General features: G+C 37.5%; 1 protein-coding gene across 3 annotated transcripts in view; it reads right to left on the bottom strand.

Moving 5' to 3' along the window:
- LOC139685109 (ciliogenesis and planar polarity effector 1-like) overlaps window positions 1-16,185 on the bottom strand; it is a 58,845-nt gene that overhangs the window by 6,186 nt on the left and 36,474 nt on the right. For 2 of the 3 annotated variants that reach the window (XM_071581724.1, XM_071581726.1), the window contains 15 exons: window positions 16,009-16,077; window positions 14,378-14,561; window positions 13,072-13,329; window positions 12,154-12,897; window positions 11,107-11,288; window positions 9,907-10,036; window positions 8,886-8,940; window positions 7,661-7,765; window positions 7,098-7,190; window positions 6,328-6,440; window positions 5,932-6,130; window positions 5,426-5,670; window positions 4,726-4,819; window positions 3,699-3,857; window positions 2,313-2,343 (listed from right to left, as the gene is read on the bottom strand). In XM_071581724.1, the coding sequence (XP_071437825.1) occupies window positions 2,313-2,343; window positions 3,699-3,857; window positions 4,726-4,819; window positions 5,426-5,670; window positions 5,932-6,130; window positions 6,328-6,440; window positions 7,098-7,190; window positions 7,661-7,765; window positions 8,886-8,940; window positions 9,907-10,036; window positions 11,107-11,288; window positions 12,154-12,897; window positions 13,072-13,329; window positions 14,378-14,561; window positions 16,009-16,077 (2,661 nt within the window). The remainder of the gene's footprint in view (window positions 1-2,312; window positions 2,344-3,698; window positions 3,858-4,725; window positions 4,820-5,425; window positions 5,671-5,931; window positions 6,131-6,327; window positions 6,441-7,097; window positions 7,191-7,660; window positions 7,766-8,885; window positions 8,941-9,906; window positions 10,037-11,106; window positions 11,289-12,153; window positions 12,898-13,071; window positions 13,330-14,377; window positions 14,562-16,008; window positions 16,078-16,185) is intronic. The other variant, XM_071581725.1, reaches the window with a different exon arrangement.

Genomic DNA, 16,185 nt, shown 5'->3' with positions numbered 1-16,185 from the left:
GAAAGACCAAAAAGAGAAAGAATTTAAAAAAAAAATAGAAACAGAAATAGAATGGGAAACAATTAGGACATTTCACAAGCCAGTAAATTTGTGGCTACTAAACAGTTCTAATACTAGTCCCATCAACATCAACTCAAATCACATACTTATTTCCACTGTGTACAGGTCTGAGCTATGAGAAGAATAACTAGGGTTAAAATGATTTAACAAACACACAATAAAAACCAGCCATGGTATTACCTAGAGATTTTCTTGGCGTGTATTTTTGTAAAGCCTAGCTCTAACAGAGACACGTCACTGTGTACTAAAGGATCATTAGCGACGTCAGTAGCACCACTCGGACCAGTAACTTGCAGGGGATCTTCTAAAGAGCTTGAACTTATGTAGGGGAAAAAAAGATGTTACTAATTTAATGTAGAACAGGCCTGTAAGAACAAGCTAAAATCCTTTTCCTTTCATGCTTAAAATGAGAACATTCAGGTTATTTTACATAAAGCCTGTGGACTTGAAAGAGAAGAGAGACCAAAAAACCCCTAGTTTTGTGAAATTTCTAATTCTGCTTTGCAAAATATTGTTTGCTTAGCAAGGCTGCTTAACTCATGAACAGCATGAAGTGCTGGAGTCGCTTTGTTCTGGTCTAGCAATTACAGAAACCAGTGTACCATGGATTAGAAGCCATACATTAAACTAAACTAGACACTTCAATAGGATGAAGTGGTAAAGATCCAAGATTTTGTAGTTAGAGCCAAGGTTTTACAAGTTTGACAGGTCTTTGTCATTGAACAAAGAAAAGGCCTAAGTCCAGCAGTGATGAGGATGCTTCAAGACCACCTGAGGGATGAAGTCAAGAGACCACTACCCAAATTCGAAGCCAAAAGGAAAGCTCCACCCAAGATTCTGCCTAGTCATTAATACTGAAATTCGAAAGTATTAACTATGAACTTAACACTATAAATGGCTCATTTTACACAAATAAGTTAGGCATGTTTTTGCCCAGTATGAACTGGCTTGCCTCCAACTTTGTCAATAAATACCTTTGCTGCTAAATAAGACAAAAAGCTTCTTAGCAGTTATTTATTTCAAAGTGGTTTTCGCTATCAGGACTGGATTTTCTTTCCCCACATCTCTACTGTGTCAGTGCACGAAAACAATACCTGGACAATGTGTGTAGATGCACAATCTTGAAAAGGTGCCTTGGCTTTGCTGTCATCATGCCAACTTTGAATGGACAGGAGGAGTGAGGCCTGACCAAGATCAGTGGTGCTGCAGCAAAAGGGGTCCTGAACAAACCATCCCCAAGTATGGCCCCATTTCCTCCAGAGCTGAAATGTCGGAGCTCCACTGGGGGGTGTGGGCATGGCTGGCCCAGGAGTGGCTGAGCCTGGCAGGCAGGAGCACCCACAAGTTTGTACTGCTGCCCACACTGAAAGGTTATGGGATACTACCAGTTCTGAATGACCTTCCGAGAAAGAATCAGGGTGAGTGAGAGGATAGTTTTACCTAAAATCTGCCCATTTCTTTCCTCTTTTAATCAGTTGCTCCCAGTAAAAAAACAAATCTCATTGTTTGTGACTGCATGTTCCTTCAAGTTACTCCTTTGGGTAAAAATCACTGCCTGCTTAGGTTTATTGCCTCACAACTGACTTCCAGCTTAAGTAATCACTCCCTAGTTACTGCTCTGAAACAAAGAGTTCCACTTCAATTACTTGAACAATAAGATAAACCATTCAGTTTGCTGTTACATTTCAAGCAAAACAATAAAGGTGGGTAATGGAGCACAATGATCATGAAGAAAGAAAAGCCAAGTGTTTTCTACTGCACAGTTGGATCCAGAAGAGTAACAGCAGCTAACAGTAAAAAATATGTACATCAGACCATTTTATTTTAATGAACAGGCTCATTCCAGTTTTGAGATCTTCAGTCCATTGCTTTACACTTTTCATAGGGTAACACTTTTTCTAGAACTTTCTGGTGACAGTTGGCCCTGGTAGACACTACTAGCAGCAGGTGCAGGCACTTTGTTGCAAAAGTGGTTTGCAAAGAGAAGAAATAAATACAGACAACAGCAACACCTACGTGAACAGCTCTGTTATTTGTAACTAGTAAAGAACTTTGAATGCTTCTGCAGCATTTGCATAAAGTAAATCTAACAGGCACAACCAAAGTCAGAAAAAAATATCTGAAACTAATTAACAGGAAGGCTTTCATTCAGTCTGAAAATTAATGCCTTATTTTTTAGAAGTGACAATTTCACTCTGACAGTCCTTTTTTGGTAAACTGATTTTCAACAAAACCAATCACAAAATACATACCTATCATGTAAATCTCTGCACACGTGACAGCCTGAAACAGAAACAATTCTTGTTAACAAAATCCTTGCAATTGTGCACAGACTAATCATACATATGTTAAACAGCCTGTGGGATAAAATACAAAAATATATCAACCTGAATACGTTAATAATAAAAATAATTTCATATTATACACAGGCTTACTGGCCTGCAAGAGAACATGTAGCTGATTGTCAGGTTAGCACAGAGTCTCCAGGGAACATGAATTAACAGCTCCCTGTTGATGTGGGTAGTTTTGCTAGGATTTGATATCACTGTTGTCAGTTTTCTGCCATGACCAACTAACCGGAAATTACGTGCTCTGATTCATTACATTAACTATATTAAAAACAGGAACTCAGAAAGAGCTTGGAATTCAGGAGATGCAGCTGAAGAGCAGTATGGATGTCTTGGAAGGAACAGCACTGCTTCCCCTCCTAAACTAAACTCTACATCTCAAAAAATTACAGTTGTAACTCAGTATCATCTATAGTTTTCTAAGCTTGCAAGTAACAAGTTCTGACTTACAGAAAAAACTGCACTACTATTTTCAAAACTTATCTGGGTGTGATACCACTTGGGTGGGACTCCCTTATGCTGTATGGAGATACAGGAACCACGTTCTGACACCTTTTAAGACAGATTGCTGCAAATGTGGCTATCAAATGCTTGCTATGTTTACAAAGTGTGTATCATTTCTGGAAGCTTGACTGCAAGCCATGCAGGCAATATGCAGACAAAATCAGACACTACATTTTTAAACTCAAGGAACAGATTGATTTTTCCTCCCCCTTTCAATGCTACTGCAATCTGTAATTGCAAATATTAATTTGCTCTCAGTTTGCAAAAAGAAACAAGACCTCATAAAGTAGTTAGGACACGGACAGCAGTTACTTGGTAGCGAAATAATCCAATTGATTTTTGTCTTTATTTAACTGATATCTCACGTCTCCAGATACAGGAGGAAGACAGGGATGATAAAGACAGCTTTTGGAGGAAGCTTTGAGTGTTCTGTGACACCAAGCTCCATTCACTTAAGTAAGTACAAATCAAAATAGTGATGGGTTTCATGAACAGACCCCAAGTTATTTTCTTTCACTAACAGTGAATTTGAGTGCAAGCAGGATTCACTGCTGAACTGTTTTCAAAGCTTAGTGATACTGTTCTGTCATGTAACAAAAACTCCTTATCAGTGCACACCAGTGAAGCCACTCTAAATAATGCAATCTACAAAGATGGACTTCATTGAGCTCACTGGCATTATGTAACATTCTGTACAATAGCAATGAAAAAGTATCACAAAAGGAAGAAAAGATTTACTCATTTTTAAAAGGTCTAAAAGGAAAAAATACGTAATAAAAATTATACCAGAAGATGACTTCATGCCAGTGGGTAAGTTAGAAGCTGAGGCTGCAGAGGCAGGGGTGTGTGCTTTCACACTGGGTGTGGGATGTTCCAAGTTGGAGCCCTCCTTCTGGTCACTTACAACATCTTCAAAGATCATGCCTGCCAAATAACGTTCTGACCCTGTGAAAAAAATAATAATCAGTCTTGACCAGTGGAAAACCCTCACAATGCAAAAACTATCACTCATGTGCATTTGTCACTGGCATCCTTAGCTCATCTGTGCCACGTACAGCAGCACCCTGAGGTGGGGTGAGCTGTGCCTGCCCACGGCAGGGCAGGGCAGAGCTGTGTGAGTGCCAGCCCTGCACACACCAACAGAGGCACCGAACCAGGAGCTGCTCTATGTGAGGCCCAGGGACATCTCAAACATTGTTTTACATGTGAACACAGATATAACCACGATTTGGTGCTACCACTTGGCTTTGTGTTAACTCCATAAGTAGATTAGCCTATGTCCTTGTCACAGCACAGTAGCTAAAATTAAATAGGTACTACACAGTCATTTATTACATAAACAATAAATCATTCAATAGGTCTGCTCCAGTAGACAGTTAAGCTGATGTAAGCTTGTAGTAAAATATAGCTATTACAACTGAATAGCCACCAAAGATGCAAGAAAAAAACCTTTCTTTATACACAAAAAAAAATCCTGGGGACAAATTTCATATCCTTTTACATCAGTGAGCAAAGCACTTATAAGCATCATGTTTTGATTTCATGATCCAATAGAAATAAATCTTTTTAAAAGTCCTATACTATGGTTTTGGAAAATATCAGCATTTACAGATATTTTCAAATACTTTTTATTGAAGCAATACCCATAATACTCAGATTTGCCACCTTCCATTTTATTTGTCTCTCTGTTAATTTTGGTTTATATTTCAATAACACGTTTCAGGATTGCATTAAACCTCAATAGTAACTAAAAGTCAGTCAAGTTTAATATCCAACTGTAAATATATTATCCTTCTGTTAACTGAACACATACCACCATCAATGACTTCAGCTGCTTCAGAGGATGAAGGACGAGCACCAAGGTCAGAATCAGCTGCCGTTAAAAAATCTTCTATTTGTTTCACTAACTGTAAATGAAACCCAAAAACTAAGTAATGATACTTTCTTCAAGGTATTTCTGAGACTTTCACCACAAATACTCATACAAAGTCTACTTTAAATAAACTTTTTTCCTCAGAATCTTAAAAACATTTTAATGCAGTTTCCTGATTCAAAACAAACAAAAATAGTTCAGCAATCAAAGTAGCTCAAGCAGGTTGATTTCCGTCTGAGAAGTTCAATCTTTTGGACCCTTACTTTGAGAAAAATACATATAAACTCTATTATTTGTGTGAACAGTTGTACCCCTACTGATCACATCATTTTTATTTTTAAAGTAGATTAAGTTTTCCAATATATCTTACCTAAAAACTATGGCAAATAAAATATTTCAGAAGTCAAAAGTTTCCTGATGTTTAAACCTGGCCATTCTGACATTGAAAGTAATGTCAGCCCACAGACCCAGCACTAAATGTGAAAGAATTGTGTATTATTCTCCATCTCTCTCAACAGATACTAAGCAGATTTGAGAACACATTGTTCCAAAATATAACTTTTGTCTTTAGCTTAAAAATTCACAAAACAATCTGTTTAAAAAATGACAGGTAGCAGAACAGGTAACACTCAGAACTCACTACTTTGGTATTTCTCAAAGTCTGCTCCATGTTTTCCATTATGTTCTGTAGTGTCTGTAATTGCATATCCATTTCCTGTTGCTTTGTAGAAAAGTACTCTTTGCCAATTACTCTGGATGGAAGCCCTGAAGAAGGAAGAGTTCTGCCATCTTCATGTACCATCTTCCAAGTCACACTATCTGTAGCAGAATCTGACTTCTTATCTTTCTTTTGCACTTGGCTTGACACATTTTTCTGATGATTGTCTTGAAATAAGAAAAAAGAATGCACCAATACCAGTGAATAAACTGCAAGTATCTAAATACTGCAAGTAATTAGGCACCTAATTAGTACCTAATAGTAGGCTTTAGGAGAAAGGAGTCACCCCAAAAGTAGTCAAATGTATAAAGGTTGATGTTTAAGACTAAAAAAAGCAAAGTTAGTGTGGGAAAGGCTGCAGATTTTCCACAGGAGTATTATAATGAAAGTGCATTGCTTATTTTGGATTTAAACCCCAAATGGTTTACCTTGTTTTTGAAGAGCCTCAGGTGGAATTGCATTAGTAACAGAAGGTGCTGTGTGGTTAAGCTTTGCAGTAGATGCAATTCCAAACTCCCCACTTTGCTGTGCAGCACCTCTCTCTTCTGCAGACTCAGGTATCATGGGCAAATTGTCAAGGATGTCACTGCCTTCGATGTCAATCACACTGATAAATTCATGCTCATGCTGAACAGCAACAAGATTACAAACAATTAGAAGGAATGTGTTTGGCATAAATTGTTCACAGTGCATTGTTAACCATTTCCTGTGTTTGTCACTCTGAGCCGAAATGATTGTTGTTTTGGAGACAAAGAGCCCAAATTATTTAAGACAATCAGTATATTTAAAATGCATTTTAACCATATGTACATTGGATCACTAACCAAATCAGGTGCATCTGACAGAAGGGATGGCAAGGGTTTCTCATCCACTTCAGCGGGGAATCCCAGATTTAAAGACATGTCTGGTGGTAGCATTGCAGGGGCATTAGATGATTCTATGAGAAAATCATAATAGTCAATTTTACATTTATAGTAAAAGCCACAAAACTTCAGACTAAGTATTTGGAAACAACTTTTAATTCTGAAGATGATAAGAAAAGATTGCTACAAATTTCCAAGTCCATCCAAAGTAAAAAAAAATTTCTGCATCTTGACTTGATCCAAAGAAATTATAATACTCAGCTAGAAAGACCTCTAATAAAACTATCTGCAAATAAGTAATGTGATGTGGCAAAATTATCTTCAAATGGAAAAACACTATTGAATTTTAAAATAATGGGAAAATTACTATGCTCACTTGGTACCATAGGGAAAATACTTAGGTACTGCAATTTATTAAGGATTTTTAAAATGGGGGGGGAAAAACCCAAGCCAAAATAAATCTTCTTTAGTCTCAGCACAAAAATCAAGCTAAAATCCAGAAAATAATCTCACAGAGGAGTACCAAGGCCATGCTCCATGAAAAATTCCAGCCAAACTTTTCATAAATGGTATTATAATTATTTCATATTGGGTTCCAAGAAATCAGACAAATTAGTATGTTATCTACACTCTGCACTAAGCTACCTCATGTACAAAACCCATGTTAAAATCGCTGTATTTTTATAGACTTCCCAAACAATAAATGAAGTAGAGAAAGGCTGGAGCCACACCTGACACAGGAACAGATGGGACTGGCTCCTTTGTTTGAACCTCAGTAACTTCATTTCCACCACTGATTCCAAGATCCTGATATGACTCAAGCACTTGATTGTAAAACAAACAAACAAACAAAAAACAAGAAGAAAATTAATGAATTTAAGGAAAGATGCTGATGGCATTATCCAAGTGTCCATTCCTGATTGGCTAACTCACAATCAAAGAACAGTCAGGGCAGGGGGTGAGGAAGGGAAACCATTTCATTCAGACATAAAACATTAAAGTCAAGTTAAAAGAAGCTTTCAGAAGAAGTCAAAGCAGAACTGATTTACAGAAAGCATGTGGAGATTTACGTCATTGCATCAGTAATAATTTTATTTGCTATTATTTTAATTAATATTTTCTAATTTGTATTCCAATATCTTCTGGTTTAATTATGAAACAGAAAGTTAGAGCACAAAAAACTGTTTTTCCTTTCACAATCTTACCACATTTTCAGAACTGACCAAATATCACAACTGACAAGAAGCAACACCAGAAGCAGTTGGTTTCTGTGGGTCACACAGGTACCACTTACGTGGGTGAGTATTTGTACTTGCATCCCGAGTTTCTGCTGGTTTTTTCCCTACAGAAGCCAAGTAATGTAGATCTGCTGAAGTAGAAATTGCTTCTCCCACTGTGTCTGAAAGGTGATAATACAAAATGGGTGTGTACAAATAATACAAAGCAATGACAGTAACTCAGCACTGAAGGCTCCAACAGTTTTTTCTATGCATTTCTGACAGGTATTTTTAACTTATCTCTAAGCTTATCTCATGAATGATTCCAAGAAAAGCTCATGCTACCTAATGTATGTCATTATGCAACTGTACTGAGACTTACAATGTTACACTGAATCAAAATCAAGGTTCAGTTTAGGTATGTGATTTTTAAATTCAATATTTTAGTATGCTGTACAGTAAAAGTCTGCTTCACATTCCAAAAGGGGGAGAATATTTATGATATGTATACCTTTATTTTTTTATTGATGTTTCCACAGAGCTTTGCAAGCCATTATTTAGAGAATGGATTGCATTTTGTCCTGTGATAGGACTGAATATTGTGCTTAATTAACATACTAGAAGAAGCAAATCTTTCCACAGCATAGTCTTAATTTGGTAAGCTATAAACATTGTACATATGGAGTTTCTTTTAAAAGAGCCTTAAATTTTAAGTAATGAGAATATGCAGGCAAATAAAATTGGAATATCTTTTAAAAATAAAGAAATCACTATAGTATTTAAAAGAATTGTTTACAGCATTATTCTGATTAAGCACATGAACAAAAATTACCATGAACCACAATTACTGAAAATTAATAGTTACCATAACCATAGTTACTGTGAGCCATAGTTACTGAAATTCACTCAACATGCAGTCATTATTCCAGTAACTCCACTACTTTTAAACATAAATACAAGACTAAAACTCATTTTTTTTAAAAATTAAAATACTTCTACAGTTTCCAAGAGAACTAGGCTGAGTTTTCAGGTAATTGACATAAGATTTTAAATTTGCCTGCATGTCTCTCCACATCAATCCCCTAAACACTGACTATCCCTTAAAAAGTCCAAGTATCTGTTGTCCATCCTGAAAGGTCTGGGGAAAGCAACCACAAGTCACTGAGCTGCATTGCCCACAGACTGTATGATCCTAGTTTTTAACATCTTGCTGACTACAGAGTTCTCCTTTGAAATCTAACAAACTTATGTTCCTTGATTTTTTTAACAAGCATTCAAAGCACGGAAAAGACTTGTACTTGCCCATTGAAATGAAAAAACCACCTTCAGGGTAAGATGCCAATTTTGTTTCGTGATCCTAACATAAGGAAAAAAAGAACCTTCTTTAGAAACAGTTCCAATGCAGATTAAAGGATTTCTCAATGCTGTTAACTATCCAATACACCTTGTATGAGTAATGATTTGGGAAACAAAAAAAAAAAATTGTCATTTACTTTTCTTACTCCCTTTTTTAATTTTTCTGATCCATTACAACTTAGTGGAATTACTGGCTCTGGGACAATCTCCCATGGCCCTTGGGGTGATCTGCAGTAACACAAATTCCTTATTGCTCCTTGAGTATGTGCTCTCTGTGCTGTACTGCAATTAACACTCCTGGTCTGGTGAGGGTCTCAGCTGCTGCGCCGCAGTGACATCTCACAGAAGCTGTGTCAGGAACCAGGAACAGAGCCTGCTGCTCTGGGGAGGGATCCAGCTTCACATCTGGCAGTGTTCTAGCTTCACATCTGGTAGTTGCAAGGATAACCCCCAAAAGGTATCAAAAAGGCCTTGGCAAATGAAAACTACAAGTGCATAAATCAAACCCCACCCTGATGAAGGTTTTCTTTTCTCAGTTCCTGGGCTGAGACAGAACTGAGGTCTCACGCTCCCCATCCTTTCTCTTATACTGCCATCCATCTCGCCTCATATGGAAAGAGTTAATGCTTGGTTCATTTGTCCCAGCATTGCTACTGGGCTAAATATGATATTTTTTAAAAAAAACATTTCTGTATGTTTTTACTATAAATGTACATACAGACTTATGACTTATCAAAACAGACAAGGTCATATTTCAAGAAAAACAACAGTAATCTTCAAACACCTTATAAAACTAAATCTCCTGTTTACAGAAAATGCAAGTATATGAATTAAAAATATGTATATTGTTTCTAGGCTGGAGCCTGGAAGGGAAGCACATTATTAATTTGGTTTATAATTTTCCACTTCTTTCTTTTCTATTAATACTTGTATGGAAGAAGGCAAAGAAAAAAACATTACTGCATACCCCAGTCTCTGATTCAGAAAGCACTGCTGTGTCACTAATACTGATGATGGTGTCCTCTGGGCAGAAGGACACACTTGGTTTCTTCTTCTCTTCCTTATCCTGCAGCTGCTTCTTATTACGCCTCTTTTTTCTGTCAACATATTAATTACAGATAAAGAATAAGATGTGCACTGAAAGGACATACACTGAAATAAAGATGGAAAAGAGAAACATAACTGTTGCATACAGATCAGTTCAAAGCACTGTTTTTGCCTACCTGGAATCTACACAAAATTGTTGTACAAACTCATAAAAATAGTAACATGCACACTAAAATCAGTTAATTGTTTAATAAGCTACTTACACTAAATATCATAAACACATAACATTCCACATCTATGGTTTGTGTATAATTAATAACTACTACACAAAATGCCTGTAAGGAGTCTCAAAGAAATGAACTGAAAATTTCTAATTACCTATTTTACTCAAAAAGTTGCAATTCTTCTGAAATACAAGATAAGTAGATTATAAGACAGTAACTGTAGCTTCTAGCATTTCCTCAGATAATATCAAAACATGTATTCTAAACTCCGTCTGCAATTACTTGTGCAACAAGTTTTCACCTTAACAGTGAAAAACTCATCTTGAGTCTGTGTTCCCCAATGCCAGTTAAAAGAACCATGATCAGAAGAAAGTGTTCTCTTCTACAACATTCTATCAACATTCTGTGAAAACAGAATGTGTAAGCAGCTTAAACAATTAACAACAAATAAAACAAATTTCATAAATAATGAAAAACATACCTAACAAAGAAAATACTGCTTCAGCAGCAATTTTGCTAATTAATCCCTGTCTATATTAAAAAGTAGCCTATGTATTGAACTACAATGAAAGAACACAACCCTTTCCTTCCTGAAGATTACTAACAGTGCCAACACGCAGCACAGACAGCAGCCTATTAAGATTCATCATGTGTAAACCACAAAGCATTTCATAAACAGCGTGTAGCAGTCAGGTAACTTCAGATTTTAAGACACTGATAGCAGTCTGCTGACAGCAAAAACCCCTTCACGCCTTACTGATATACTTCTGCTCTGTTTTTACTAACATTTGCTATTTTACTGTGCTGACAGAATTAAATCCCACCCCTCTGATCTCAAAGTTAGAAGGTACGGGTTAGCAGTTAGTCTTGTTAGTCTTTCAAAATGAAGTTCCCACTTTGAAAGTTGGGCTTGCCTTTTCCTGTTCTGCACACCTCTCAGCTCAAATGGTTCCATGTTGGTTTTCAGTAGCTGTATAGGTTCAGTTAGATCTTGCTCAAAGGAAGTACTGGGCACCGAAGGATGCTGGTGGCATTGCTCAAATGCTATGAGATCTTGAAATGGGATGAGTCTTGGTGCCTAAAAGGGTTCAGAGAGAGAAAGAAGACAGAAGAAACCGAAAGGGGAGTCCCAGTCAGACTGGATGAAAAGTGCAGGTCCAGTTGGATGTCAGTTATACAAATATAACCCCTGCAGCAATTTTTAAAGAAAATGGAAATGTAATATTCACAGCATCAGACCAGAACCTCTGCTGATATCTAACTGTGATCTATTTTCTGAAAGTAAACTAGAATTTTCTCCACAGAACATATTTCACTAATATTTTGCATTTCTTACGTACGTAGCTCAGAATGAAGGTATAAAGTGTGCACTGTAGACAAGGACTGAAGAAGCACCTTTCAAGGGTCTCCTTTCAAGGACAAGCATTTCCACTCTTCTCAACCAGAATGTGCAAGCTTATAACCATCTACCAGAAACATGTGTCAAAACACCACGTTCTCAGCATTCATAAGATAAGGGTTTTTTACCAAGCCTTTTAGCATCCCATTTTTGCACTATAGAAGAGGATTTGTCACTGCGTTTTATTTCTATAAATAGTATCATTTTTGAAAAAACCAGAACTACTTTTATATTATTCAGTATTTTAGAGAGTAAATCCTTTGCATTCTGATGGGCGAAGAATAGTCACTAATGGGCTGAATGGTGATGAACTGTGGAATGTGGAATCAATGTAACACCATTAAAAACACTTTCAAGCTTGCAGCCTGTCTCATATTGATATGCAAAGAAACTGGTACCCCTAGGTCTAGATCCCTCCTGGTAAGTCTGCTGAACACTTCCAAATTCCATACTCTGGAAACACACACTTATTTGTCATGAGTAAGAAATCATGAAATGAAAAAAACACTACAACTTAGAAAATGATATTATTAAAATCCAGTACCTTCTTTTTTTGACGTAAATTCACCTGAAGTAGTGATATTCCTGCATCCTGCAGTGTCTTTCTGGAATCAGCATCCTTTGTTACAGGTTTAACAGGTATTAAAGTTGTAGTGACTGGCTGCTTTACAGCTGGTGGAACTCTGGGTCCTGGGTCAAGCTGCAAGTGCAGCAGTGGAATACCAGCCAGGTTCCGCGTGGCAGGTGCTCTGCACACATCCACATCTGCAGGAATCTGTGGCCCAGCTGGCACTTCCTGCTGCCCTTCACACCGACCCAGGCTCAGGAGTTTGGGAGGTCCCCTGTGCACTGGTGCTGCCCATCTCCTCTCCTCCTCGTGCATTTGCCTTGGGATCTCAGGGTCGTATCTACCCCTACTGAAATCTTCTGCCTTACTCTTTGTTGCTGTGTAGGATGACTGATGTTTCCATGAGGAGTCTGAGGAACTCCAAGCTGCTCGTGGTACTGGGGGTGGTCTGGCAAAAGCTGATGACATTTCTATCGGATGTAAAAGTGCTGGTTTGAAATAACTTGATTTGAGCCTAAGCAAAGGAAATCCATTTGAGTAACTCGTTTTCTTTACAACAGGAATAAGCTCCACTGTTTTCTGGATGTTTGAGGAAGGGGCTAGGAGAGGAAATGGTCTATTAGGCACTGAAGAATGCAAGTCTTGGGATGGTGATGTAAATCCTGTTTCTTTGCTGTTGCTTTCAAGTAGTGTTAAAGAAGCATTCACATCCAGATGATTCTAAATCAAAAAATGAAACAAACCAGCATTTACACACAAACCATGCACTAAAAATATGCACAAAAGCAGTTTTGTCTACACCAGTTACTACAGACACATTTCCTAATTCAACAGGATAGGTAACACGTCAGATAAACTGAACAATCTTCAGAAACAACACTTGGATATACATACTTCTACATGGCCGTTGTTGCCTTCATCTTCTACACTATTCCTTGGCTGAAAATCACAGATCTTCTGACCAGGTTTTCCTTTATTTTCTGGAGTGGGCAGCTGTGTTTTTGGAGAACCATTGCCTTGGGCAGTGTGTGCAGGCTGGACCCCAGCCAGATGAACAGATTGATGCTGCTGCAACATTTGCTGCACGTTTGGCCCGTTGGCAAAGGATGACTGCACTATTTGCATTAAACTCATGAAGTTGATCTGCTGTAGCTGAAAACACACATGCACAAAGTTAACACTGTCAACAACTTTAACAGGAGTCTTAACAAAAATTCTGTTTCAGCTATGTTATAGCTGCTCTTCAGCCTGTAAGAACAGGTGACAAAATAAAAAAAATCCCAAAGTTTCAATAATGATTCATTTGTTTATGGTACTGGAATTTCTTTCAAGATACAGTGATACCTGCCACAGTCAGGTTATGCTAAAGCAAGGCAAATTCCTTCACTTTGTTTGTGACCGTTGTATCTAAGGAAGTTACAAGTATTCCACACGTGTCTTCCACGTAGCAGGGGGAGGGGGGGGGGGGGGGGGGGGGGGGGGTGTTGCTTCCCTTCCTTGGCTGAGGAGCTGGAGGGAGGTGGTTGAAGTCTGGTCCCTCCGGTCCCTGGTGGTTCTCCTGTCCTGGGTGAGATTGTTTCATTCTTGTTCCCTTTCCTTGAGGTTTTTAATTGTCTTTCTTTTGATTCATTCGGTTTCTTTAGGTTGGGTTGGTGTCTTCCCTATTTTCCGGCTAATCAATCCCCTTTTCTCCCTTCCCCTCTCCCCTGGGGTTGGGATCCTATGTATTGTGTATACAGTGTGGTTTGTAAATGTTAGTAAATATAATTTATTCTTTTTACTCAGTTCAGTTTCTTTAGAGTGTGTGTCTTTTCTCTTTTTTTTTTCCCCTTTCCTTTGCTGGGAAGGTTCTGGGAGGGGGAAGGGGGGCCAGTCCAGGGTTGGCAACAGCTAGGCCAAACCTGAGACATTATTATAGGTGCAAAGTTATTACAGCATCAGAATTTTTCCTTATGTATTCTACTAGAGCACACTGAGTTATGTAAACTAAAACACACTCAAACTTTTCTTATCATTCATTTTCTTGAGTCACAAGCAAGAGTTAAGTCTAATATAAGTTTTCACAGTGGTTAATGTGGAACTGAAATCTCTTTCAAAAACAACCACACATAGAATGCCTTTAAAACAGTAATTACCTCCGTGGTCTTAAATAACATGGTTTGTAATGTGAAAGCTCTTCTAAAATAAGAGATGCTCTCACCTGAACTAATTTAAACATTTCATCTTGGAGCATCTGCCTGACAGTTTCTGATGTGTTTGGTTTCTCTTCTGTAGGGGCTTCTTCTTTGGCTTCTTGCTTCTTTGCACAAACAGAGGTATGGGAGGCAGTGCTGGACACAACAGTCCGAGGCGGCTCGTGATCACTCACAGAGATGTCTGCATTACTTCAAACGAGGAAGAACAAAACTATAAAAACATTCATAGTTCAAAATACCTACATAAGGCTGTCTTAAATCAATCTAGAAAAGATTTAAAGGTATCTGTTTTTTAAAAACATCATTAAACTTTGGAAACAATTTAATAATTAACTCTGTACAATCTTCACCAGAGACTATGTTTTCTTAATGCTTCTTAAAATGCTGAATGAAAACCACCAGTAAACCACTAAATTCTGTGTGATTTGTTACCCACAAGCATATCTGAAATATTATCTTCATTAGAGAAACAAGCAGAAAAAAATTATTTGACAGAAAGGACAGAAAACCAGCCTGGTTAGTCCTAAAGCCAAACAGCTGATGGAAAATGAAGAAGGGCCTTATTAGATGAAATAAACCAGAAGGCAGATTCACTTTCACTAAAAGTAATATGCTCTTTTATATTTGGACTTAAAAAGCAACAACAAAATTTCAGATTAAAAAAAACACATTTAAAATTAAAACAGCACCTACCAGATGACACATTAAATTTTCCCACAATAACAATAAAAACTTTTAGTAGGTAAAGAATATCAAGTAAATGAATTCCTAACATGAAGAAGACAGGGTTGGGATTTACATTAAGGTAAAAAGAAACTGAAGGGCTTCACCTACATCAACAGAAATCGACCCAAAAGGCCCTTCTCTGTTTAAGAAAAATGCTGACATTGCTATGGGTACAGGCAACCTTTGGAGGACTTTCTGAAATGGTACAGAGTAGCTTCCAAGCATGTGAAGAAACAGAAGCATAAAGCAATGGCTAATGAGTAATACTGGCAACTTTTTGGCTATGTAATAGGTGTGAAGGGGCACAGGTGAGAAGGAAGAGAGATCAGAGATGCATGAAAATGGAATCCAAAAGGACGTGTGGTTCTTATCTTCCTCTAAACTGAAAAAAACCTCCTAGAGGACTGTTCTAGAACTGAAAGCCTGAGACTGACTCCTGACCCCTTTTCCCAAGTCCAACATTCTCCCTCTTTACAGAAATATTAGCATATATTTATGTGAACCTATCAGTTGCTGTAGGACATAGGTATTTTAGTAATTTAATAAAAATGTAAATGTAAGTTTAAAATACTATTGTTCAGGTGTTTTATGTGACAACATATCTTCTACACTTATATTGTATAATGCTTCTGTCTGGAACCAGAAAAGAAAACTATCATGTCTCTTGAAATCTAGTTGCTCTGGAATAACATGTTGGATTCCTGTGAATTCTGGACAATACACAAGTGTATAAGATCCTCAGGGATTACAGTACAAAAAGATTCCAGGAAAAGCTACTTAGTTTGCAGGTACAATATATTAGACCTGCAAGTATTTTGTAAGCAAATCTACGCAGCACATTACTTCAAACTGAAGACGTAACAGGGATAGTCCATTTTTTATTGCATAAAACAGTATAGGTTTCTCTTACCTAGGAACTTCTGAATCTTGTTTTAAAGAGAAGGAATGAGAAACAGTGCTAGTAACAACCTCAGTCATGCTGTAAAGAAAGGAGAGTATTGTAAATACTACAGTAATTTGATATGCCGCTTAATTTCATTTTATATACATTTGTGTATATAAATATATGCATAACCTTCCAAAAAAG

Source organism: Pithys albifrons, chromosome Z (genome assembly GCF_047495875.1).
Source record: "Pithys albifrons albifrons isolate INPA30051 chromosome Z, PitAlb_v1, whole genome shotgun sequence".
NCBI lineage: Eukaryota > Metazoa > Chordata > Aves > Passeriformes > Thamnophilidae > Pithys > Pithys albifrons.
Note: the sequence above shows the minus strand (reverse complement) of the source record. Positions and strands in the feature narration are given on the sequence as shown.